The following is a 26,805-nucleotide window of genomic DNA, read 5'->3' as shown; positions in this document are numbered from 1 at the left end:
TATAGAGGTAATGGCTGAGGGCCGAGAATACTACCATTACTTGTGTACATAACTATTACTGCAAATTACGTTACATTCGTACACTACCATTACATTATATTACATCAGTACACAACCATTACATCACAGGTGCACGTCTCCATTACATCACAGGTGCACGTCCCCATTACATCACAGGTGCACGTCCCCATTACCCCATTACATCACAGGTGCACGTCCCCATTACCCCATTACATCACAGGTGTATGCACCATTATATCACAGGTGCACGTCCCCATTACCCCATTACATCACAGGTGCAGTCCCCACACCCCATTATCATGGTGTGTACGTACCCATTACATCACAGGTGCACGTCCCCATTACATCACACAGGTGCACGTCCCCATTACATCACAGGTGCACGTCCCCATTACATCACAGGTGCATTACATCACAGGTAATGTCCCCATTACATCACAGGCACGTCCCCATTACATCACAGGTGCACGTCCCCATTACATCACAGGTGCACGTCCCCATTACATCACAGGTGCACGTCCCCATTACATCACAGGTGCACGTCCCCATTACATCACAGGTGCACGTACCCATTACATCACAGGTGTACGTACCCATTACCCCATTACATCACAGGTGCACGTCCCCATTACATCGCAGGTGCTGACCTTTACACATGAGAGCGTAACCTAAGCTGGCATCCTCCCCTCATGACATAGGACCTCTGAGCTGCTCTCTCATTGGTCGACAATCTGGGCCAGTTACAGGATTTTAACTGGCAAGTATTTCATGCGTTTGTTGGGACCCCTTTTGGTGTCTGTCTGTCTGTCTGTCCGTCCGTCCGTCCGTCCGTCCATCCATCCGTCCGTCCATCCGTCCGTCCGTCCGTCCGTCCGTCCATCCATCCATCCGTCCGTCCATCCGTCCGTCCGTCCGTCCATCCGTCCGTCCGTCCGTCCGTCCATCCATCCGTCCGTCCATCCGTCCGTCCGTCCGTCTGTCCGTCCATCCGTCCGTCCGTCTGTCCGTCCATCCGTCCGTCCGTCCATCCGTCCGTCCGTCCCACTGTCTGTCTGTCTGTCTGTCTGTCTGTCTGTCTGTCTGTCTGTTGAAATAATATAAGTGACGAGTTGTTTAGGTGACGGTTATGTGTGTGTGTGTGTGTGTGTGTGTGTGTGTGTGTGTGTGTGTGTGTGTGTGTGTGTGTGTGTGTGTGTGTGTGTGTTTAAGTGGCTAGTGTTATGTGTTTGTGTTTGAATATTTTTTTATGGCCACCTAGAAATTTCATTACAAAATTTCACACTGAGAAACACTTAACCTAACCTAACCTGACCTAGACAAACCAAACCTATCCTATCCTATCCTATCATATCTCATCCCATTCTATTCAAACCATAATGTAGGGTAAACATAACGTCGCTCATCCATAACCTAACCTATCCTACCTAACAAAAAATATCAAATACAAGAGCAAAGAACACCTAGAGAAACAAGAGCGCTAAGACAAAAAAAAATCTCACTTACGGTAATTACCTATGAAAAAATCGTAACGAGCAGGTGTTGATAAGGTCTGGAAAACCACACCTACACCATGGCAGATCCGCTCTTAGGACAAATGGTGGGTTCGCATTGTGTTGGGTCGGTTGGGGGGGAGTGCCTCTGTCATGAAGGGTATCATACTTGCTGGCCCTCCAGGTGCCAGACAGTGCCTGTGTGGTCGTTCCCCCTTAGTCGTGGCTGGGGTAGTGCAGATGTAGCGTGTGCTGGTGTGGTAGTGTGGCAGCCAAGCAGTGTCTTTGTTTTCCCAATCGTGGTCGTAGTGTGGTAGTACCGTGGAAGAATTGTGGTCGTACCATGGTTGAACTCGTGGTAGTTTTGTCCGTAGTGTGGTAGTACCGTGGTCGTAGTGTGGTCGTATACCGTAATCGTTCTGTTGGTAGCGGCAACCAAAGATAAGTTTTCAAGGGGTAGTGTGGTAGTACTGTGGTTGTAATGTGGTGGTGTGGTGTGGTGGAGGGGACGTGGTGGAGGTGGAGTGGTGGTGTGGTGGAGGTGGAGTGGTGGAGTGGTGGTGTGGTGGAGGGGACGTGGTGTGGGAGGTGTGGTGGTGGTGTGGTGGAGTTGGAGTGGTGGTGGAGGGGACGTGGTGGAAGTGGTGGTGGAGGGAATGGTGAGGTGGAGTGGTGGTGTGGTGGAGGTGGAGGGTGGTGTGGTGGAGGTGTGATGGTGGTGGAGGTGCAGATTGATGGTATTGAGAATTAATGAACTGGTGTCAATAAAACGTGCGGTTGGGGGGCGTTGGCATACGTGGGGGCGGTGACATACGTGGGTGGCAAGTACATACGGGGGTGCGGTGACATGTGGGTCGGTTACCTACATAGGGGCGTATACTACAAGGCGTTGATTAGGTTTGAGCTGTACATACGTGGAGGAGGAGTAATGACGTTCTGGGTGACAGTGACATACGTACCCATCCCCACCCCCCCTACACTTCCACGTGTAACACACACCCACAATTGAAAGATATGAAGAAAGAAAGATATGAAGAAAGGAACCCGAAACAACAACAACAACAACAACAACAACAACAACAATAACAACAACAACAACAACAACAACAACAACAACAACAATTAAGTTCATTTAAGAAAGAGAAAATAAATAAACAAATAAACAATTAAAAAATACAAGTAAAATATTATTGTTGATTATAAAAAAAAATAAAGAAAGAAATGATAAAACAAAAACAAGTTAACGAAGGAAATGTAGAATGTTAAGTGAATAGAAAAAAAAGTATAAAGTGAATTAAATAAAAGTGAATAAAAATGATAAACTGAAAGATAAATATTAAGTAAATAAATTAAAGTAAAAAAAAAATCACGTGAAAAATGAATGAAATGAAAAGTCAATGAAGTAATGTGAAAGAAGTGAATAGCGTAAAGTGAATGATGAATGGAATGCGAACGAACTGGGGAAATACTAACGAGATAAATAAGTAATTTTCGTTCAGAGAGAGAGAGAAAGATTGAGAGACAGACAGACGAAGAGAGAGAGAGAGATAGAGAGATGAATAACTTGGTAATTGTTGTTATGATAAAGAGGGAGAGATAGACAAATAGACAGACAGACAGACAGACAGACAGACAGACAGACAGACAGACAGAGATAAATAAATTGACAATTGTTGTTTAGGAGAAAGAATTGGACGCACACACACACACACACACACACAAACACACACAAACACACACAAACACACACACACACGCACAAACACACACACACACAAACAGATAGACAGATAGACAGAAAATGAAAGAGACAGACAGACTTAATTAAACCTGTGTTATGGGAGGATTTCTGACAATGGCGCATCATGTGAGTTAATGAAAATGGCAATTGGAAAAAATGACCCAGGATAATGGTGTCGGACGTAATGGCCGGGAGAGGGTGGCCTGGTCTGGGGAGGTAGAGATTTAATGGTTGTTACGTCACTCCTCTGTAAAATAGGTACCGCGGTACTTATTTAACGGGGGTACCTATTTAACATGGGTACTTATTTAATGAAGGTGTTTATTTAATGGGATACTTATTTAATGGGGTAATTATTTAATGTAGTACTTATTTAACGGGATACTTATTTAATGGGGTAATTATTTAATGTAGTACTTATTTAATTGGATACTTATTTAATGGGGTAATTATTTAATGCAGTACTTATTTAACGGGATACTTATTTAATGCAGTACATATAATTGGGTACTTATTTAACGGGTACTTATTTAACGGGTACTTATTTAACGGGTACTTATTTAATGGGGTACTTATTTAATGGGGTACTTATTTAATGGGGTACTTATTTAATGGGGTACTTGTATAACACCGTAATTATATAACCAAGGTAGTCAGTGAGTGTTGGAGGCAATGGCGTTAACTAAACTGTGAAGATTTATATTTATTTTCATTATTTTTCTACCTCCTCTTCCTCCAACTTCAAATTTAGCTCCTCCTCCTCCTCCTCTTCCTCTTCCTCCAACTTTAATTTCAGGTCGTCCTTCAACTTCAACTCCTACTCCTTCTCCAACAACTCCTCCTCTTCCTCCAACTACTTCTTCTCCTCCTCCTCCTCCTCCTCTCCTCCTCTATCTGCTTCCCTTCCCTTCTCCCTCTTCCTCCCATCTCCTCCTCTCCTTTCCTTCCTTTCCTTCTTTAACCATCTCATTTTACCTGTCTCTTCCTCCCATATTCCTTCCTTCCCATCTCCTCTCCTCTCTCTCTTTCCTGCCTCCCCCTTCTGATCTTATTCGTTGTCACTTCCCTTCTTTCTTCCTTCCCTCCCTTCCCGCCCTCTCTTCCTTCCCTTCTTTTCCTTCCTTCTCCTCTCCCTCTATCTAGCTCCCCTTCCTGTCACCCTGTTTCCTTCCCTCTCACCTCCCCCTTCCACTAACATCGCATAGGAGAGGGAGGAAAGGAGCCAGCGCTTCCCTCCCTTTTCCCTTTACCATTTTGCCTTCCCTTCTTCGCTTCTTCGTCCTCTATCTCTGTTTCTTCCTCTTCCTTCTGATATTCTCGCTGTCTTCCCACCCATTTCTCCCTCCCATCATCTCTTTCTCTCCTTCTTTCCCCTCCTCTCTCTTCCTCTTCTCTACTTCTTTCCCCTCTCGCTTCATCTTTATTATTTCCCATCTTCCCTCCCATCATCACTTCTTTTTCCCCCCTCTTCTTTCCTCTTCTATCTTATCTCTCCTCTTCCTTCCCTCTCATCTACCCCGTCCGTTCGTGCAGCGATATTACCCCCTATAAATAATAAAGCTTATGAGGCCGTAATTAATGTTGGCTGTTCCCTTGATATTTATCTCTCTCTCTCTCTCTCTCTCTCTCTCTCTCTCTCTCTCTCTCTCTCTCTCTCTCTCTCTCTCTCTCTCTCTCTCTCTCTCTCTCAGGCGACAGTAGTAACCTCCATAAGTTGTTTTTGGCACGTCTCTATCCGCCTTGTTTATTTCCGTCACCTGACTAGCCTGACGGGTATGTGACGGCTCATTTGACGGCCAGGTAGGTAGACGGACGGAGAGACACTCAGACCTATAGACGGACAGACGGTAGAGATAGGACAAGAAGTATGAGGGCCTCGGAGAATGGGGAGATGGGAGAGATTAATAAGACTAAGAGACTAGGAGATGGTATGTACCTGATATGTGGTAGGTGATTGAGACTGAGTGGGAGAGATAGTAAGAGTAAGTGGGAGAATTGAGTGGGGGAGTGAGTGTGAGAGAGTGAGTGGAAGAGTGAGAGAGACTGAATGAGAGAGAGTGAGTGGGTGGGAGAGTAAGAGTAAGTGGGAGAATTGAGTGGGGGAGTGAGTGTGAGAGAGTGAGTGGAAGAGTGAGAGAGACTGAATGAGAGAGAGTGAGTGGGTGGGAGAGTAAAGGTGAGTGAGTGGACGAATGAGTGGGAAAGTGTCCAACCAAATATGCCCTCATCTGTATTGGTTAGGTTAGGTTAAGGTGGCGCTAGGTTAGGTAGGGTTAACTTAATATAACCTAACCTAACCTAATCCTTTCCCCCAGATAGCATTAGGTCGATTAATCTTCAGGTGAAATAACTAGGTGGGGGAGGGGGGCTAATCTTCACGTGATCCAGTTTGTATTTTGAGCTGATATGAGGATTGTGAGTTAAAGAAGAGACACAATAAATATACATTCGTGTTTATGTTACTTCTTATGGTCAATAGAATTGGTATAAGTGAATGGGCATAGCCTTGTAAGTGACTGGTAGTATGGTAATCAAGGAAAATAAGTGTCATTAAGTAAAAGGCCAGTCTTAAGTGTTTATAAGTGGTGGTTTTATGAGTGTGAATAAACCAACATGATTAAAAATGAATGAATAAATGAATAAAGTGTTTGGTAGTATGTATGTTGAGGAATTTTAGTGCACTTTTTTTATTTTGGATAGTCCGGACTTTCGGATAATCCGGATTTTCGGCTAATCCGGACTTTCGGCTAATCCGGACTTTCTGCTAATCCGGACTTTCTGCTAATCCGGACTTTCGGCTATTCGGGTAATCCGGATCCCCTTCCCCTAATTAGTCCGGATGACCAATGGGTTCATTGTAACAAAGAGTAGAAGGCCAGTCTGGAGTGCATATGTGTGATGGTATTACAGCGATGAATGAACCAGCATGAGTAAAAAAAAATAGTGAATGGTCGAGTAAGTAATTCTTGTGTGGTCATAAGAGTAACTCAAACCATATGGAGAATGAATGACTGAGGGGGAGAGAAGAATTCCCCCTAAAGATTGTAATCTGATCTACTACCACTTGAGGAAGGAGGAGGAGTAGTAGTAGGACCTTGACCACCTCAGCTAACCACTTGGCTAAACTGTTTTGTATTTATTATCTCGCAAAGTGATGTTGTTAGAATCCACAAACAGGTTCATGAGTCTTGGTGTTTACGAAGAGATGACCTGTGTGTGTTTTGATCACTTGAAGATTTTATTTAGTACCGACAGAAATTCGATTTTTTTTATTAGTATCGACAGAAATTCGAGTTCTTTATTTAATATCGACAGAAATACGATTTTTTTTATTTAGTACCGACAGAAATACGATTTTCTTTATTTACAATTATTTAGTACCGACGGAAATAAGTTTAATTCATATAATACCAACATAAATACGAGTTCTTCATTCAATACCGACAGAAATACGAGTCTTATACCTGATACCCGACAGAAATGTAATATCTCCGAACCTCAAGAGCTCTGAACCTATCTTACTAAGGAACCTGCTACGATACAGTGATCATCGTAGGTGTGTGTGTGTGTGTGTTGGATGGATCTCTCTGGCGCCCGAAGACTCCATCCAGCTCGATCATGTTGAAGTTCTGTGGCAGCGGCAGACGACCTCGAGGTGTTGATGTAAGTTCATTGATGGAATTTTGATTTTTTATGATTTAAATTTTTTGGGGGGGATTTGTTGATGTTTTGGGGGATTTGTTGATGTTTAGGGGGATTTGTTGATGTTTGGGGGATTTGTTGATGTTTTAGGGGGATTTGTTGATGTTTTGGGGGATTTGTTGATGTTTTGGGGGATTTGTTGATGTTTTGGGGATTTATTGTCGGATTTATTGATATTTTTGGGTGGATTTATTGAGTTAAAATCTATTATAATCTTAAACGTGAGTAATGTTGAGTATGGATGGATGGATGGATAGATAGATAATATATATTGTAATGTGATTGGATCGACAGACAGACAGACAGACACATAGGCAGACAGGCCATAAACAGACAGACAGGCCATAGACAGACAGACAGACCATATAACTAATTCAATCTGATGACTTGTTCAATAAACTCAGATGTTTGCGCTGGGCCAATCCACAGCACAGTCGCCTCTGTTGACCATGGCAGTCTCTGGGGAGGTGGGGGGATGCCGTGATACTAGCCAATACTTGCATTTTTAGCTAGAGACCTTTGAGGTGTTTGTCAGAGGCCGCAGGGGGGGGGGGAGGTTGGGGACGTGTGGTATAAGGGTAGATTTTACTGTGTATTCTTATGGGGATGTGACCTTATAGTTAGTTTGATTATTAATGTGTGTGTGTGTGTGTGTGTGTGTGTGTGTGTGTGTGTGTGTGTGTGTGTGTGTGTGTGTGTGGTCTCTGTAATGCGTTATCCGTGTTGGGTTATTGAAGGTGGTGGGGGTAGAGAGGGGTGAGGGGTTGCTGGGGGCACAGTGAGGGGGGACAGGTGAGGGAGGGAACAGGTGGGGATAAGGACCAGGTGAGGGGGTGAGGGAAGGAACAGGTAGGAAGAGTACAGGTGAGGGAGGAAACAGGTAGGAAGAAGATAGGTGAGGGAGGAAACAGGTAGGAAGAGTACAGGTGAGGGAAGGAACAGGTAGGAAGAAGACAGGTAAGGGAGGGAACAGGTGAGGTAAGGGTAATTTTCCTTTGTAATTATTATAGAGAGACGATAAGGTAGTTTGTATTTGCTTTTTATGTATTGTTACAACTATCAGCTGTATCTTGTATTCTGTCATTGTGTTGTTTGTGTGTTTGTATGTGTTTGTCCGTTTGCTTTGATGTGTGTTTGTGTTTGTTTCATGTGTGTATGCTTCGTATGTGTGTTTGTGTATGTTTTGATAACAGTGAGGAATTAAACTGATATACACCTGTGCTTAGTTTCATCAGTATATGTTTAATTATTAACATTTTATCTAATTGTATTTTGTTGTATTTCTGTCTTTGTATTCCGTATGTGGTGTATTTTAACCTATGTCTACTTTTATTATTATTATTATTATTATTATTATTATTATTATTATTATTATTATTATTATTGTTACCACCTCACCCTTCTCCTCACCCTCATCTCTCTCTCTCTCTCTACAGGTCACCTCGACAGGGAAGGCGGGCGGCGCGGGCGTGCGGGCGGGGTGTGTGGTGAAGGGCATTAACGGCACGCCCACGGCCCAGCTCTCGCTCTCCCACGCCCACGCCCTCACCAAGCAGGGCTCCACACTCACCCTCGAGATTGACGAGTGAGTACTGATATATCACCTGTCTATAGTATAAGCTGTCTACCTGTCTTATTACGAGTTGTTTACCTGTCTTACGAGCTGTTTACCTGTCTTATTACGAGTTGTTTACTTGGCATTTTCCGATCGGTTGACCTCTCTATGTCATTAGCTTTCTAGCCTCGAGCCATCTACCTATCCATTACTATCTCTCTACCTGTGTGTTACAAGTTATCTATCCATCCACCACCTCCCATCTACCTGTCAATGACTATATCTACCTGTCATTTACAATCTACCTGTCGTTACTCCCCGTTATTGCTGTCACTTGCGTTATTATCCTCTTCTTTCTCCCCTTCCTTTGTTATTGCTTTCATACGCTGTTATTTACCTGGAAATAATTACACATTTATGTGAGGTATTACCACCTACCTGTAATTTATGGTGTCGCCAGGCCGTTATGGGTAATTATTAAAGGTGTTATGGGAGAGAGAGAGAGAGAGAGAGGGAGAGAGAGAGAGAGTGTGTGAGAGAGAGAGTGTGTGTGTGTGTGTGTGTGTGTGTGTGTGTGTGTGTGTGTGTGTGTGTACATGCTCATAGACTACACACATAGATTTTCCCTAGAGTCTGAATGAAAATGTGACGCCATTTTGAAAACTAAATTAAAAAATAAATAAAATAAATAAAAACTGAACTAAAACAAATAAAAAAGTAAATACAAAATATATATAAAAAATGAAAATTATTGAATAAAAAAAATGATAAATTAAATCAAAGAATAAAAAATGATAATAGAAATAATGAAAAAATAATAAAATAATAGGAATAGAAATTAAATACATAAGTAAAATTAGAAAATATATAATAAAATAGTCCAAAACAAGATTTCAAATATAAAAGAAAACAGAAAAAAAGAGAAAAAAAAGAAAAAAAAGAAAAATGGATTATAGAGAATAGTATTGGTGAGGGAGGGGATGAGGGGAGGGGGGTGCGGGGGAGGGGATGAGGGGAGGGAGGTGCGGGGAGGGGATGAGGGGGGAGTGCGGGGAGGGGATGAGGGGGAGGGGGGTGCAGGGAGGGATGAGGGGATGCCCAGGGGGAGGGATGAGGGGAGGGTGCAGAGGGAGGAGATGAGGGGGTCTGGGGGAGGGATGGGGGGGTGCAGGGAGGATAAGGGGGTGCAGGAGGGATGAGGGGAGGGAGGTGCGGGGAGGGGATGAGGGGGGAGTGCGGGGAGGGGATGAGGGGGAGGGGTTCAACTGCCTCCTAGCCTAGGAATGGAGGGTTTTCGGTTTGGGGTATGAGGCTTTTACGGGGCTTTTAAGACGACCTTTCTCGGAGGGAAACCTTGATATCTTCCTCCTCCTCCTTCTTCCCCTTCCCCCTCACCCCTTCCTTCCTTATCCTCTCACCTCCCAACTCCCCTTACCTTAATCTCCCTTCGCCCTCCTTCCCACTCACCCCCTTGCTCCCTCATCCTCTCACCTCTCCTCCCCCTTTGCCCCCACCCCTCCCTACGCCCTCTCTCCCTCACTCTCTTGCTTCCTCAACCCCTCACCTCCTCACCCTTCTTGCCTGCCTACTGCCTCACCCCTTAGCCTCCTCCCCAAAGCAGTACCTTGCGAGGTATTCTGCCCTCATCATCTTCAGGTCATTGCGTGACCTACATCTCTTCAGGAGGGTGTGTACCATCTCTTGGGAGGGTGGTGGCACCACTCTCTTCAGGAGGTCGTGGCCTGCATCTCTTCAGGAGGTGGTGGCACATCTCTCCAGAGGTCGTGGCTGCATCTCTTGGAGGTCGTGGCCTGCATCTCCTCAGGAGGTGTGGCTGTCCCTTCAGGAGGTCGTGGCCTGCATCTCTTCAGGAGGTCAGGGAGGTCGGCTGGCTCTCAGCATATGCTGCAAACCTAGCTACATTCACTAAGTGTCTTTACTAAAGTAGAAGGGATCGCCAGGCACTTTTAAACTCGTACTGGCGCTGGAAACAAGGAGGCGTATGAGGAAGAAACTTAAGCAAGGACTTATCCTCTACCTCTCTCTCTCTCTCTCTCTCTCTCTCTCTCTCTCTCTCTCTCTCTCTCTCTCAGCTTCAGCAACAAGGAGAAAGGATAGTATTAGTGGTGACTACTATATGACTCAGTGTATATGCAGGGTTTCACACACACACACACACCACCTGTACCTGCTCTTTGTGCCAGTGACTAGACCACCACTGCCCACCAGCTGAAGCGTCACCACCTGTTTGGGTCAGTACAGTGACACCCCAGCAGCTGGTAGTCACTAGACGAAAAAGATGAGACAAAGAGGTGTACGTGAGTCATTTAGTGAGTCTATTAGTGTGTGTGTGTGTGTGTGTGTGTGTGTGTGTTTGTTTGTGTGTGTGAGTGTGTGGTTTTCCACGTTCTCACACGGTGTCTGGACCTTCTCCAATATGTAATCATTATCTCCCTGGGTGTGTCAACCTGTATTCAAGGTGCCCCTGTTACACCTCCGTCTCACCTGGTGCTTCTTACCTGTAAACACTAGGCCCTTAATAACATGTCTTTATAATAATGATATTAATAATAATAATAACAATGGTAACAATGATAACAACAACAACAATAATCATAATAATAGTTATTTGTTCGTTATATAAGGGCCAGAGAGGGATAGGATATCACGTTTTGTTATCCAATGTGTAGGTGAACACACACACACACACACATTGGGATAGCTTTCTGCCTCCCCTCACCTGTGTAAAGCCAGTGGAAACCTTGTAGATCTGCATATTGACCCGACAACCAGTGTGGGTTAACAATTTGTTGTGTTGGGAGCAGTGTGTGTTTAGTGTTTATGGACAGTGTGTGTGCGGCGGGTAGTGTGTGGCGGGGCAGTGTGGCAGTGTTTGGAGGGCAGTGTGTGTATGGCGGGTCAGAGGTGTGTATGGTGGGCAGTGTGGTGCGTGGCGGGTAGGTTTATGGGCAGTGGTGTGTGGCGGTCAGGAGTGTGTATGGTGGGTCAGAGTCGGGTCAGAGGTGTGTATGGCGGGTCAGAGTGTGTGTATGGCGGGTCAGAGCGTGTGTATGGCGGGGCAGTGTATGGCGGGGCAGTGTGTGGCGGGGCAGTCGCTGGCACACACTACGGCTATTTTTGCCAGGAGAGTCTGGCCTGAGAGCCGCGTGGCGTGGCTACCTCCGCCTCGGGGTTTCACTTCTCTCACGCTAGTTTTTATTTACCTTATTCGTGTTTATGTTTGTCTTCCTCCTGCAGGTTAGCTTCGTGTGGTTGTGGTTGTGTGGGGTGTAGGGGGTGGGAGGGAAGGTTGGGGTGCTAGTGTCGGGGTGGTCAGGTCTTGGTTAGGTCAGGGTGAAGGACGAGAAGGGGGAGGTAGTATACACGCCGATGCTCTCTTTAGTTGACCGAAAGTTAGGGGGTGTGGTGAGGCGGCCAGCACAGCGGCAGTGTGTGAAGGTGTTTTGGCACTTGGGTTCTCCGGCGGTTGGCTGACGGGGAGTGAGTGCCTGGTGGTAGTGTCTGCCCGCTGGTGCTCTGGTCTCTCTCACTCTTTTTCTCTCCCTTCTCCCTCCTGCTCCTACCTGCTCCCGTTTCGTCACATCACCTGTTCGGGTTTACCGCCTCCCACGGCACACCTGTGGCTCATCTTCTTCAGTATTGTACCACGACACTTGTTCCTTTCTCTACGGCATCGCTTCCTTCTTCAGTCGTGACCTGCGAGTGAACGAGTGAGGTAAGTACCAGGCAGGGGCAGGACCTCCCCACACGTGTTGGTCTCGGCCAGTGCCAGCAGTACCCTGAGTGCCCCGACTTTAAATGTCTGGCGAGTGTACAAACACAGCAACTTACTGGTGACAACACCGACCATTATACCAGTGCCAGTAGCAAGTGCCAGTGCCCTTGTGGTCGCAGGAGGGTGAGCACCGTCGGGATCCTACTGTACTTCGTCCCTCCCTCCGTCAGTCTGCCGCTCAAGTGTCGCGACCTGCAGTGATTCACACGGGGTTGTTTAACGATCATTAACGAGGTTGTACCGGAATGAGGGTGGAAGTGGTCTAGACACTGGAGGTAAACGACTATTAACGAGTTTTGTGTGTCTGAACAATACCAGGAGTGATTCGGTCGTCGCTGTTAAACGATCGTTAAGGAGAGTTCTAGTGGCCGCGGGGAGGTGTTCGGTAGTGCTTCTTGCTTGACCTGGTATCCAGCGTTACCCGGGCTGTGAACACCATCAAGTTAACGAAAAGTACTCTTCATGACCTCTCGTTAAGAAAAGTAGTAACTAGCCATAGTGATAGATGTACTTGACAGTATATAGAGAGTACTTATTATAGCACGAAGCTAGTCGAGCACACAGTACCCCCACATAAATGATCCTTCACTCATTAAAGACCCTCTCTGAGGGGTCATAACTAGCCTGAGGTAACTACTAATTGGCAGTAACAGAGCTTAGAGTGATTGGTGTAACTAGCCATTAGGAGTAACCCAAGACAAGCCGTGGAGTGCTTCACTAACTAAGGAATGTGCGGGGCACCCATACCCAGCCGAGTCTTGCCACATTAATGAGGGCTTGTGTGTGTAGCATGTGTGTCCGGGTGCAACACCTGCATGACCCGGGCAACACCTGTATGACCCGCCGATGCACCTGAGGTGGAGCCGAGCATGGAAATCTCGAGGAGTCTGCCACTGATGTGCACCGTCAGTAGTGAACTCCTCGTGCAGAAAGCGTTTGGGTAGGTCGTGATGGTGCACGTGTTGTGTTGGGGTGTGTCAGCTGACGTGTTTAGTGCATGTGATGATGACGTGTATTGAGCATGTGACAGAAAGTAGCTACTGGGACTTGTCATTAGTGTTTTATAAGGACAAGAATAAAGAACTTTTGACCCACTTAAAATATTTCTGCTTATATTCATTTTTCTGTTTCATAATGTTGAATTAAATTGCACAAACATTTAATGGAAATTTGAAATATGGAAATGGAATTTTAAACGCACACACACACACACACACACACACACACACACACACACACACACACACACACACACACACACACACGTACGTCTCCCTCAGCCATCATTTCGACGAAAAAATGGCAAGAATTCTCATTACTGGTAAAATTCCATATTTGTGATGCGTCCATGTGTGTGTGTGTGTGTGTGTGTGTGTGTGTGTGTGTGTGTGGAGGAGGTAGAAGAGGAAGAAGGAAGTGGTGGGTCCTCAGCCTTGGGTGGTTTAAGCCGTAATTCAAACAGAGGCGTAGTTAATGCTGTATCGTGCGACGTAGTTAGTTATTGATTAACTTCTGAGACACCGTGGGTGTTGGCTCGTACATCAGAGTCGATGACCGTGGTTTGTCTTGGCTGGCACTCATCATCTATGGCACCCATGGCACTCTGGACTTAAGGCAGGCATAAGACAGCTATTATTAAGGTTGGAAGAGAGAGAGAGAGACACATACAGAGAGAGACAGAGAGAGAGAGAGAGACCTGGGTCAACATATAGTCTCCAGCCATCTATCATTCTCACCTCTCAATCACTCTCCCTCTTCTCCTTCTCTCCCCCCCTCCCCACCTCCTCCCGCCCTCAAGGGTTCTTAATTAGAGGTAGATGTTTATACGAGCAACCAGGAGGAAGAGGAAGAGGGTGAGGGGAAGAGGTTGTTACATCACAGGAGGGAAGAGGTGTGTGTGTGTGTGTGCTCAGTGCCTCCTCTCATAACTAACTGAAGGACTGACACACTAGCAGAGAGGAACCTAAGAAGACACGTATATCCTCAAGGCTCTACTCCTGAAGGAACGCTGACGAAGATGCCCAGTACAAACACTCACTCACTCACTTACTCACACACATACATACATACACACATACATACATACATACATACATACATACATACATACATACATACATACATACATACATACAGTACATACATAGAAAAATAAAAGTGTACAAAATTTTTTTTATAATTATTTTAGGGAGAAATTAGTTCCACAGGCTACCAAAATGCTCCTCAAACATTAACATTACAAACAACCTAACCTAACCTAACCTAACCTAACCTAACCTAACCTAACCTAACCTAACCTAACTACCTAACTAACTAACGAACTAATCCCAGACACTTACAGTATACTCACTTGCACTCACTTCACGCAAGATCTATTTTCAGCAACCTAACCTAACCTAACCTAACCTAACCTAACCTAACCTAACCTAACCTAACCTAACCTACCCAACCTAACCCAACCTAACCCAACTAACCTAACCTAACCTAACCAAAACAACAACATTATTCACTCATGTAACACGTTTATTGAACATAACTTTCTGTGCCATGGTGCTGAATGGGTCACTGTACCGCACACACACACACACACACACACACACACACACACACACACACACACACACACACCCACACACACACACACACACCCACATTCATTACTTCACCTCCATGCCACTTACTCTGCACGCCATCACCCCAATACACCACCTTCCCTGCACGCCACTAACCCTCCCTCTCCACCACATACCACCACTACCTCTTATGCATGCCACGTACCACTCACGCCATAGTTTCACGCCATGCAGGTTAGCCTTGCAGGCTCATGCTTTGCAGGTATCGCGCTTTGCAGTTTAACCCGATGGGATATTGAAGTGGGTTGGCCTCTGGTTTTCGCCTGGTATGAGAGAGAGAGAGAGAGAGAGATGGGGTGGTGTTGTGTTGTGGTGAATCCCCTCCCCATCCCCTCTTCCACTATTTTCCTCCCCCTCTCTTCCCTTTTCCCCCTTTTTCTCTTTCCCTCCTTTTCTTCTTCTCGCCACCCCTCTTCCTTCCTTTCTTCCTCCTTCCCTACCTTCTTCCTCTTCCCTCATTTCTCCCCTCCTCTCCTCCCCTCATCTCCTCCCCCTCCTTCCCTCCCATCCCCTCTCCCCAACCCCCCTCCCCCTCCCCAGGTCATAAGCTCATTCCTGCCGTAATATTGTGCCCTCCCCAAGTGTGAGGTTCCCTGCTGTTAAGTGGCTTGTTCCCTTTCTATTAACTATCCCTCCCCCTCCTCTACCCTTTTCGTCCTTTCTTTTCTTTCCTTCCCTTCTTTCTCCTTCCCTCCTCTTCTCATCCCCCTCCTCCCTTCACCCTTCCTCCTCTCTCTCTATCCCTCCCTTCTTCTTTTCTTTTCTCTTCTCGCTCATTTCTTTCTTCCTTTTCTCCATTCTTTCCCTCCCTCTCCTCCTCCTCTTCACCCATGTACGTCTTTCTTCTTCTGTTTCCATCTGTTTCTTCCTCAATCTTCTCCCCTCTCTCTCTCTCTCTCTCGTAGTGAGGTGGTCTGAGCATTCTCGTCTGCAAGCGGAGTCCGACGAACAAAAGTGCCTAAATCTTTTTTGGTTAGTGCCACGCCCCCTCCTCTTAATACCACCTCTCTTCCCTCAGTGCAACGCCCCTTACCCATAGTGCCACGCCTCATCCTAGTGCTACCCCCATCCCCATAGTGCCACGCCCCCCATCCCTATAGAGCCACACCCCCATCCCTAGTGCCACGCCCCCATCCTTAGAGCCACCCCCCCATCCTATAGTGCCACGCCCCCATCCTCATAGTGCCACGTTCCCCTCCCTATAGTGCCACCCTTCCCCACTGGACACTGACCTCCCAGCCATACTGTGTGATCACGTTCACTAAGCCGCTGGGTGCGACCATCAGTGTGAACGCGATGAGTTGACTTTTCAGGACCAGACGGGTTTTCTTGTAAACTTTGACATGGACTAGGAAACTCTCTCTCTCTCTCCCTCTCTTTTAATCGTCTCCCCTCTCCACGTCCCCTCTCTCTTCTCTTCATCCTTCCCTCCCTTCTCCCTGTCCCCTCTCTCCATCTCCTCCTCTTCTTCTCCCTTTCCATCTCTCCCCCTCTCCCTCTCCCTCCCCTTCACCCCCCTCCCCATCCACAGGAGTTAGAAGGAGAGTTTGCTAATAGGCTTTTATAGATCCGCTTATATGAACTCTAGGGATTTGGGGTGAGCTCTGGATACTTCTGGCGCGCGACTCTAATGCTAACGAGACCACCAGGACGATGAGATGCAATGTTTGTCTTTACCTTTTATTTTTTTTTTGAGTTAGTGGATTGTTTTGTTTTGGTGGTAATTCTTTGGTTTATTTGTTTTTGTTTTTATTTGTCTTTGCTTTGTTTTTTTGTGTTTGGGGTTTGTTCTTCCCACACACCTGTCATTCCTTCCATACACTCTTGTTATTCCTTCCCATACACACCTGTTATTCCTTCCAACACACCTGTTATTCCTTCCCAACACACCTGTTATTCCTCCCCACACACCTGTTCCTTCCCACACACACCTGTCATTCCTTCCCACACACCTGTCGTTCCTTCCCCACACACCTGCCATCCCTTCCCCACACACCTGTCGCTCCCTAACAACCTTCCTCCTGTTAATCTTCTCTTCCTCTTTTTCTTTCTCTTCTTCCTGCTCTTCTTCTTGAGCCTCCTCCTCTCCCTCTTTCTCCTCTTCCCTTCTCCTCCTCCTCCTCCTCCTCCTCCTCCTCCTCCTCCTCCTCCTCCTCCTCCTCCATGTGTGGCTGTACCCCCTCCCGGATGCACCGAGTTGGAGTCACGCTTAGTGATATGCTGGGCAGTCACTAAGGAGGATGTGGCACTTCCCGGCACCTTCTTCTTCTTCTTCTTCTTCTTCTTCTTCTTCTTCTTCTTCTTCTTCTTCTTCTTCTTCTTCTTCTTCGCTATTGTTATTTTTGTTGGTGTTCTTTTTCTGTTGTTGTTTTTGTTGTTGTTGTTTGTTGTTGTTCTCCTCACCGAGCTGCGTATAAGCCTCTGTGTGTGTGGGGGGTAAGCGGAGACCGGCGATAGAGGAAGGGTTAGAGGAAGAGGAGGAGGATGAAGAGGAATAGGAGAGGGAAGAAGGAGGAGGAGAGGAGGAGAAGGAGGAAGAGGAGGAGGAAGGAGGAGGAAGGAGGAGGAGATGATATATTATGAAAACATCACTTACAGGCCAAGAGAGTTATTTTCACAGGTGGATGTCAGTCAGTCAGTCAGTCAGTCAGTCAGTCAGTCAGTCAGCCGATCAGTCAGTCAGTCAGTCAGTCAGAGATGGATGGAAGTTGCTAATTGATCATTCAGTCAAGCCAGTGGTCAGTCAGTCAGGCAGGTGGAGGGGCTGAGAGAGGCGGTTCAGTAAACACTATACACTATACTCCTGTTGGCATCATCTCTGGTGTTATGATGGTGTTGTGTTGGCGATGGTGTTATGGTGGTGTTGTGGTGGTGGTGTTATGGTGGTGTTGTGGTGGTGGTGTTATGGTGGTATTGTTGTGGTGTTGTTGTCGACTATCACTCACTTACATTCAATCCCTCCTCCCCTCCCTCCCTCACCTCCCACCCTCACCTCACCTCCCACCCCATCCCTCCCTCACCTCCTCACCTCCCCTCCTCCACCTCACCCCCCCACCTCCCTCCCTCCCCACCTCCCTCACCTCCCTCACCTCCCTCCCTCACCTCCCTCACCTCCCTCCCTCCCTCACCTCTGAACACCGCCATACTTTCCTCAGTATAATAATCTCTGAAGAAAATTGTCCGCCGCGTCCTTTAGTTAATAAGCTGTGGGATACCAAGGCCTCTAGTGTACAATTATGTCTTAATATTTACTGCAAGAAGGTTAATGTATAGTTGAGAGAGAGAGAGAGAGCACTAACTGACTGACTGTATCACTGCACATTAGAGAGAGATATAAAGATAAAGAGAGAGACGGAGAGATCGAGAGAGGAGAGAACTGCCGGTGTAGTAATAGAACTTGTTGGGTGACAGGTTAACCTTACCATGGCAGCTTCCGGGTCGATGGGTGAGGGTGAGGTGTAGGCCGTGGGGGAGGAGGGTAGTGTGGGTTGTGAGGAGGAGTGTAGGTCGTGAGGATGAGGGGAGTGTGGGTCGTGAGGAAGGGGTGTAGGTCGTGAGGGGAGGAGTGTAGGTTGTGAGGGGGAGGTGTAGGTCGTGAGGGAGGTGGGGATGGAGGGTTAAAGGAGATGTGGGGAGGAGGAAGAGGTGATAAGAGAGAGAGGAAGAGTGAGGTGAGGAGGTGTGAGAGAGAGGAAGAGTGAGTTGAGGAGGGTGTGAGGGAGAGGAAGAGAGTAGATGAGGTAGGACGAGGGAGGAAGGAGTGGAAGGAGTAATAATGAAGAAAATTTGAGAACGAGGAATGAGGGAGAATCAGGATTAGAAGAGATTGGGATGATATGAGACGTTAGTAAAATAAGGAGGACAGAGAAAGGAGAAAGTACCAGGAAGGAAGAGAGAAGGGAGATATATGAGGGAGGGGAGCCGTAGGGAGGAGGGTAGAGCGAGGAGTGATTACTAATTCATTTATCCGCGTGCAGCCTCCTGTGTGTGTGTGTGTGTGTGTGTGTGTGTGTGTGTGTGTGTGTGTGTGTGCAGGTAGGTAGGAGAGGAAGTGTGTTGTGAAACGTGTGTTCCTTCCTTCCTTCCTTCCTTCCTTCCTTCCTTCCTTCCTTCCTTCCTTCCTTCCGTCACTCTGTAAACAACACAACTTTAGGGTTTTTGTTTACAATTGATGCCAACACACACGGCCTATTGGAGCGGCCTTCCTCCCTCAGTCTCTTCTTCCACCTCTTCCTCTGACTCTCTTCCTCCCTCCTCCCTTCTTCCCTGACTCTCTTCCTCCCTCCCTTCCTCCTGACCCTCCTCCCTCCCTTCCTTCCCTGACTCTGTTTCTCACTCCCTTCCCTCCCTGACTCCCTTCCTCCCCCTTCCTCCCTGACTTTCTTCCTCACTAACTCTCTTCCCCACCCCCTTCCTCTCTTCCTTCCTCCTTCATCTCTTCCTTCCTCCTTCATCTCTTCCTTCCTCACTCTCTCTTCCTATCTCCTTCTTCTTTTCCTCTTCTTCCTCTCCTGATTCTCTCTCTTCCTCCCTCCCAAACTCTTCTTCCTTCCTTTCTCTCTTCTTCCTTCTCACCCTCCCCCCCCTACATAGACAAACAAAGTAACGTGAGCGGTGTTTGCGGTTGGGAAATGACAACGCCTTGCGGTCAGTGTGCTGCGGTTAACCAGACTCTCCTTACCGTAAAAACTACCAACCGCATTATCTATCCGAGGTCCGGGGTATCACGGGATAACTGGAAGGTGATATTTGAAACTGTGTATTGACTATCAGATACCTTGTAAGTGGTGTTCAGGTCTTATTGATGTGATCAGAGAGAGAGAGAGAAGGGCGTCCATAGCAGGCGTCCGTAGCACCAATGTGACGTCCCCAGCACCGGTCATTAGATGTATACCAGTAGTTAGAACAGTGCCAAGACTTACGGTGGCATCTCTTACAACTTCCAGTATCAGTACATGGAAGAGTGTCAATACTTAGGACAGTGCCAGTACACATAATGGTGCCAGTACTTATAACACTGCCAGTAGGTGGAATAGTATCAGCAAATGGAACGGTGCCAGTACAGTACATAGAATATTGCCACTACACAAAACAATGCCAGGGCCTCAATAGTGCCATCGCGTGCACTTGTTGTTACTAGGTGCCAACACTGGCTCTCCCTACCCTATATTAGGCACCAGGACCTGTTACTTACCGATGACTGGCATGCTAAGTAACTCGGTGGCACCCATTGGCACTCCCTTGTAATTTTCGAACTAATTTGCGAGGGGAGGATTTATTTACTAACCAGGACCGCTCGGGGCCAGCCAGGACCAGTCAGGGCCAATCAGGGCCAGCTAGGGCCACTCTGGGCTATCTAGGGGTAGATTAGAAACGGTGTATGGCTGGGTTTGTGATTTCTGAGGGGATTCGTAAAGAGACTGTTAATAGAAGGTAATTCAGCGTGTGTGTGTGTGTGTGTGTGTGTGTGTTAAATTCTTCAAGTCTTCCAGGTAAAAAATCTCACTACATGTTCGGCGGGATGTTTCCTCTTGATAAACTTTTCCAACAAGTTTATTATTTTTTATTGGATACCACTTTTACCACACCCACACCTATCCACACTCCTCATCTTCCACACGCCCTTGCACCCACACGCCCACTCCACCCACGCTGTGTAATCCCTGAATTCACCTGCATCCACACACACACACACACACACACACACACACCCCCACACACCTTCCCTCCTGAATCTTTAAAGTGTTGAATATAAATGTAAAATACTGGAGGGCAATAAAATTAGTGAGGGGAGGGTGGGGAGGTGAGTAGGGTGGGGGAAGGAGAGGAAGAGAGTCAGAAGGAAGGAAGGAAGGAAGGAGGTAGAGATGGAAGGGAGAGAGGGGTGAAAGTGAAGGATGTATCGCCGCCATTACTACAGCGTCTTGATCCGGGTGGAGTGGGCAGGTGGGCGGTTCAGCACGTTATGAGAATTCCTTTTATATCCTTTTAATTAAGTTCAGAATTTATATCGATCGACTGGGTAATGTGTGGTGTGTGTGTGTGTGTGTGTGTGTGTGTGTGTGTGTGTGTGTGTGTGTGTGTGTGTGTGTGTTCGGAAGCTCGTAAAGACATACATACATACATACATACATGTAAGAAACTCAACGATTTAAGACTTACTCCTGTAGCCAGAAATCTGAAAACAGGTCCAGATTTAAGTTCAGATTACAGAGACAATTATTCCCTCGTAATAGTTTCATACAGTCATTGTCGTATAATTCAGTCATAAGTATAATTACAAGAACGAATTATAGGTACAAAATACATTACAGTAATTATCATGGGGTGAGAATGCCAACAGCTGGTCTGGGTGCCTCAGGTGGCCCTCTCTGGCACCATCCTAGTGGCACTCGCAAATTACTCCATTACAAGAGGAGAAAAATGTCGGGACCTCCATCTGTTGTACCAGAGCCGCACCCTCCCGCACCCTCCCGCACCCTCCCGCACCCTGCCCCACATTCTGCCGCACAGATGCCCAGATATGTATTCCCTGCCCATCCTGCCCTTTTGGAATCACTACATCTTCCCACAGCCCTACCCTGCCGCACCTTCCAATACCCGCACCCTGCCGCACCTTCCAATACCCGCACCCTGCCGCACTTTCCCACACCCGCACCCACCTTGCAGCAGCTGTTACTCCCATACTCCCGCACTTTCCCACACCCACATCCATCCCTGGTACCCTTCCAACACCCGCACCCTGCCGCACCTTCCAACACCCGCACCCTGCCGCACTTTCCAACACCCGCAGCCACACCCATACAGATCTAACTATAGACGAGACGACGGGTATGAAATGGCAGTCGACGATGGACAATTTTTAAGGCCACACTAACCTAACCTAACCTAACCTAACCTAACCTATTAAACTCTCGTGTATCATAACCCAACCTAACCTAACCAACAGTAATATGTGTTATTGTAGGTGTGTTTGTCTGGGGACGATGGCGGACACGATTTGTGATTGGAGAGAGAGACGAGGATCCGTTTAGAGGAGCTCTGGGATAACAGGTGAAGCCTTTGTGTGAAGCCTCTTGAGAAATACTTTAACACCGGGTTTATTTTTGTTTTTTTTTCCTATTGTTAACACAGCTGGGGAGGGTTTATTTTCATTGTGTTGTTTTTGTTATGATATGGTTTATTTTTTTATACTTTTTGTTAACATTGGGTTTATTTTTTTTTTCTTTTTGTTAACACTGGGTTTATTTTGTTCTTTTTGTTAACACTGGGTTTATTTAGTCTACTTTTTGTTAACATAGAGTTATTTCGTCTTATTCTTTGTTAATATTATCTTACAACATTACCCAAGTCTCGAGACCATTGCTCAACACTGGTCGGCTCTACAGCACAGGGAGACGCGTCGTTCCCGAGGTGTTGGGATGCCGCCCATACCAGTCGCGCGTCCCAGTTGGAAAACATCAAATAAACCTGTGGAAATAGTAGGTGGTAATCCCCCGTAGGGCTGGGCGGTAGGGCTAATTGTCTAACATAAAGGTGAGGGCTGATGGCGTACAGGTGAGGGCTGGTGACGTACAGGTGAGGGCTGGTGACGTACAGGTGAGGGCTGGTGACGTACAGGTGAGGGCTGGTGACGTACAGGTGAGGGCTGGTGGCGTACAGGTGAGGGTAGGTGACGTATAGGTGAGGGCTGGTGACGTACAGGTGAGGGCAGGTGGCGGTACAGGTGAGGTGAGTGATTAGGTGAGGGCTGGTGACGTACAGGTGAGGGCAGGTACTAACTTTTCCTGATCAAATTCTTGTGATCTCCTCTTAGAAAATGGAGAGAAAATGAGAAACTTAAGTGAACCACCACGATCATCTTACGAGCGACTTACCTGTGAGAACTTTGTCACTAAAGTGTGTGTGTGTGTGTGTGTGTGTGTGTGTGTGTGTGTGTGTGTGTGTGTGTTTAAAGCAGTCCAAACACGAGTGATTTTGTTTACCAATTTCCAATAACACAATTTGTGGAGCCAAAGCGAGTATTTTGAACCTCGTTTTCTCTCACAGCTTCCCCTAACTTTTTTTATTGGGTTGTTACCTCAGGGCTCTCTGACGCGGTGGGATCCAAGGTCTCCAAAAATATCCAGGTGTTTTTTTTATCGCTTTCTCGTTATTGGGGGAAGAGAAGACGATTCTTGTGTAGTGTGTTAGAGATGTCTCAAGGGCCTTGTTGGTGTCATAGTTTTAAAGGGTGTTGTCAAGGGCCTTGTTGGTGTCATAGTTATAAAGGGTGTTGTCAAGGGCCTTGTTGGTGTCATAGTTTTAAAGGGTGATGTCAAGGGCCTTGTTGGTGTCATAGTTTTAAAGGGTGTTGTCAAGTGCCTTGTTGGTGTCATAGTTTTAAAGGGTGTTGTCAAGTGCCTTGTTGGTGTCATAGTTTTAAAGGGTGTTGTCAAGTGCCTTGTTGGTGTCATAGTTTAAAGGGTGTTGTCAAGTGCCTTTTTGGTGTCAGTTATAGTGTGTCAAATGACCTAATTGGTTCTTCTCCTCATCTGACCTGACCTGACCCACGCTTCACCTGGCTTGACTTCACCAGTCCCTCACCTGATCAGACCCACGCCTCTCCGGGTCGACAGTCAAGGGGGGCGAGGCGTGGTCTTATTTATGTTAGTGAGCCGAGGGAACAGCGGCCATTTTTTTTCCGGTAGACGAAGCAGCAGAAGGGGCTGAAGGTGTAGCGACAGGGGACAGGGAAATTTGTTAGCGTGAGGAAATAATGACACCGTAGCTCACCTGTTAATGCCTTCAGTACCCAACCTAAGGGACGTGAGTTCGATCCCTTGGCCTTGTTGGGGAGTTGATGGGTGGCGTTATTTGTACTAAGCTGGTTACACCTTGTCACGGCTGGGTCTTGTAACAGGTGACCCCCTCCACCCCCCCTACCCCCTTCCTGCTATGAGGGGTTGTCATAGACGCTGTCATGTCATGGTTTCAGAATCTGCCACTGCCATGTCAAGCCGTGCGTAGAGGTGAACAGAAGTAAGGGAGGGGAGAGGAGAGGGGGAGGGGAGGGGAGGGGAGGGGGGTGACAAACCGCCTGGTAGATGTACGACACCAGCGACGAGGACCACTCCATAGGGGTTGTCTCTTCCTCCTCCTTCACCTCTTCTCCCCCCCCCCTCTTCCGTCTCTCCTCCTCCTCCTTTATGTATTCCGTCTTTCCTTTCCATCCTCCGTCTCACCCTCCTCTCATTCTATGTCTTCCATAGTTCCTCCTCTTCCTCCTCGCGTGGCCCGACAACTATAGGCTAGGACAGACAGCCAGACATTACCAATCGATTACCAGGCGGAAGAATAAGGACACGAACCTTGGTAGAATATATCGTTGTGTTGACGGTTAAACCACAACACCCACTGAGACCCACTAGCACCCACTGACATCCACTAGCACCCACTGACATCCACTAGCACCCACTGACACCCATTAGCACCCACTGACACCCACTAGCACCCACTGACACCCACTAGCACCCACTGACACCCATTAGCACCCACTGACACCCACTAGCACCCACTGACACCCACTAGCACCCACTGACAACTACTAGCACCCACTGACACCCACTAGCACCCACTGACACCCACTAGCACCCACTGACACCCACTAGCACCCTGACACCCACTAGCACACTGACGCCTGCTTCCACTGACACCCATTAGCACCCACTGACATCCTAGCACCCACTGACCTTACTAGCACCCACTGACACCCACTAGCACCCACTGACACCACTAGCACCCACTGACACCCATTGGCACCCACTGACATCCTAGCTTCTGACACCCACTAGCACCACTGACACCCACTAGCACCCACTGACACCCACTAGCACCCACTGGCACCGTAGCACCCACTGACATCCACTAGCACCCACTGACATCCACTAGCACCCACTGACATCCACTAGCACCACTGACATCCACTGTTGTGGGTCAACTGTGTATATATTTAAGGCGAATATTTGGGTCTCTCTCTCTCTCTCTCTCTCTCTCTCTCTCAGGGTGAAGTAAACTAGGAGGTCGAATGTTGAAGTAATCCGAAAAAAAAAATGACGATCGTCCGTCTTATTCTTGGTATTATGGAATCTGATCCCTGGGTTGCTGACACCAAGGTTCCAAAGTCTATTGTTTCCAGCGTCTGTTGTTTCCAGAGTTTATAATTTCCTTCTGTCTCAGCTCCGATGGTTCATGGGTATTTTCCTCCCATATTTCCTTCACTTCCACCCCATGTCTCGTTATTCTCAAATATTTGTATCACATTTTTTTGTATTTATTTATTGTTTTTTTTTTATTTTGTGAATATCAGAATTTCCCCAGATTTCCCCCAAGTTTTCTCCTTGTCATTCCCAAGTTCTCCCCCCACAGCACCCTAGGTTCTCCCCCGTACAGTCCCCCAACTTCTACCCCACAGCACCCTAAATAACCTAACCCATCCACCAACCCTCAACTCCAAACCCACCACAACCTCCTCACTTCTTCCCCCAATCTCCCTGAATATCGAGGTGAATTATCTAGTCTCACTTAACCTAACCTAACCTAACGCCACGATCCACTGTACAGCTGTTCCTTAGGGCGCCACTTGGAAAACTTTGTCGCCAGAGTGAATGACTGCTGAAGAAGGTGTGGTGGTTGAGGTGACAGAGGAAAGCTTTTAGGGTGTAAGGAGAGGGCGGAGGGTGTTAGTAGGGGGTGGGTGGTGTAAGGAGAGGGCGGAGGGTGTTACTAGGGAGGTGGGTGGTGTAAGGAGAGGGTGTTACTGGTGAGGAGGAGGAAGGGAGGGTGTAAGATCAAGGAAGGTTGTAATAATGGCGAGGAAATTGATGTTTGGGAGGAGATAATGAAGGAGAAACAAGAACACACACACACACACACACACACACACACACAGCTAAACTTATAATTACCTCGGAAGAAGAAGTTCCTTATAATCCTTCGTTTTGGTGCTGATATAAACTACTACTGTTAATTTAAGTCTTAAACTTTATGAGACCAACAATTTCTCATTTCAGAGTTATGTAGAGTGTGGGGGTGGGGGTGGGGGTGGGGGGGGTGGGGGAAGATGGTGTGGGGGATGTGGATGTGAAGGGAGGAAGGAGGTGTGTGTGTGTGTGTGTGTGTGATGATGATGATGATGATGATGATGATGATGTGTGTGCCTCACCCACACAAAAATGGGTGGATCACATTAGGCCCCGGTATATTGACAATCCCGGTATAACCAAGTGCCTCATCCCGGTATAACAAAGCTCTTGACCCCAGTATAACCCCCGGTATAGGAACGTGGGATGGTTTCCGGTATGGCAGCAGAGCATTATTCACTTGTTAACTCTGTCTTCTAAAGTTAACCCTTGAAGAATATCACTGATGCGTTGTGAAGCTGCTCAGGAACAGTAGGTGGTAGTTGTGGTGATGGTGGTAGTTTTGGTGATGGTGGTAGTAGTGGTAATTGTGGTCGTAGTAGTGGTGGTGATGGTGGTAGTTTTGGTGATGGTGGTAGTGGTGGTGATGGTGGTAGTTGTGGTAATTGTGGTGATGGTGGTAGTGGTGATGGTGGTAGTGTGGTGGTGATGGTGGTAGTGGTGGTGATGGTGATTTTGGTGATGGTGGTAGTGGTGGTGATGGTGGTAGTTGTGGTGATGGTGGTAGTAGTGGTAATTGTGGTGATGCTGGTAGTTTTGGTGATGGTGGTAGTGGTGGTGATGGCGGTAGTGGTGGTGATGGTGGTAGTGTGGTGATGGTGATAGTTTGGTGATGGTGGTAGTAGTGGTAATTGTGGTGATGGTGGTAGTTTTGGTGATGGTGGTAATTGTGGTGATGGTGGCAGT

General features: G+C 47.1%; 1 protein-coding gene across 1 annotated transcript in view; it reads left to right on the top strand.

The window, feature by feature from the left end:
- The window catches only part of LOC121856571, a gene marked incomplete at its 3' end in the record, with an annotated part of 58,391 nt that overhangs the window by 22,113 nt on the left and 9,473 nt on the right, over positions 1-26,805 (top strand). Inside the window, exon 2 of the mRNA XM_042352188.1 lies at positions 8,391-8,539. Coding sequence (XP_042208122.1) covers positions 8,391-8,539 — 149 coding nt within the window. The remainder of the gene's footprint in view (positions 1-8,390; positions 8,540-26,805) is intronic.

This window comes from Homarus americanus, unplaced genomic scaffold (genome assembly GCF_018991925.1).
Source record: "Homarus americanus isolate GMGI-L3 unplaced genomic scaffold, GMGI_Hamer_2.0 scaffold17532, whole genome shotgun sequence".
Lineage (NCBI taxonomy): Eukaryota > Metazoa > Arthropoda > Malacostraca > Decapoda > Nephropidae > Homarus > Homarus americanus.
This window is presented reverse-complemented; position numbering and strand designations above follow the sequence as displayed.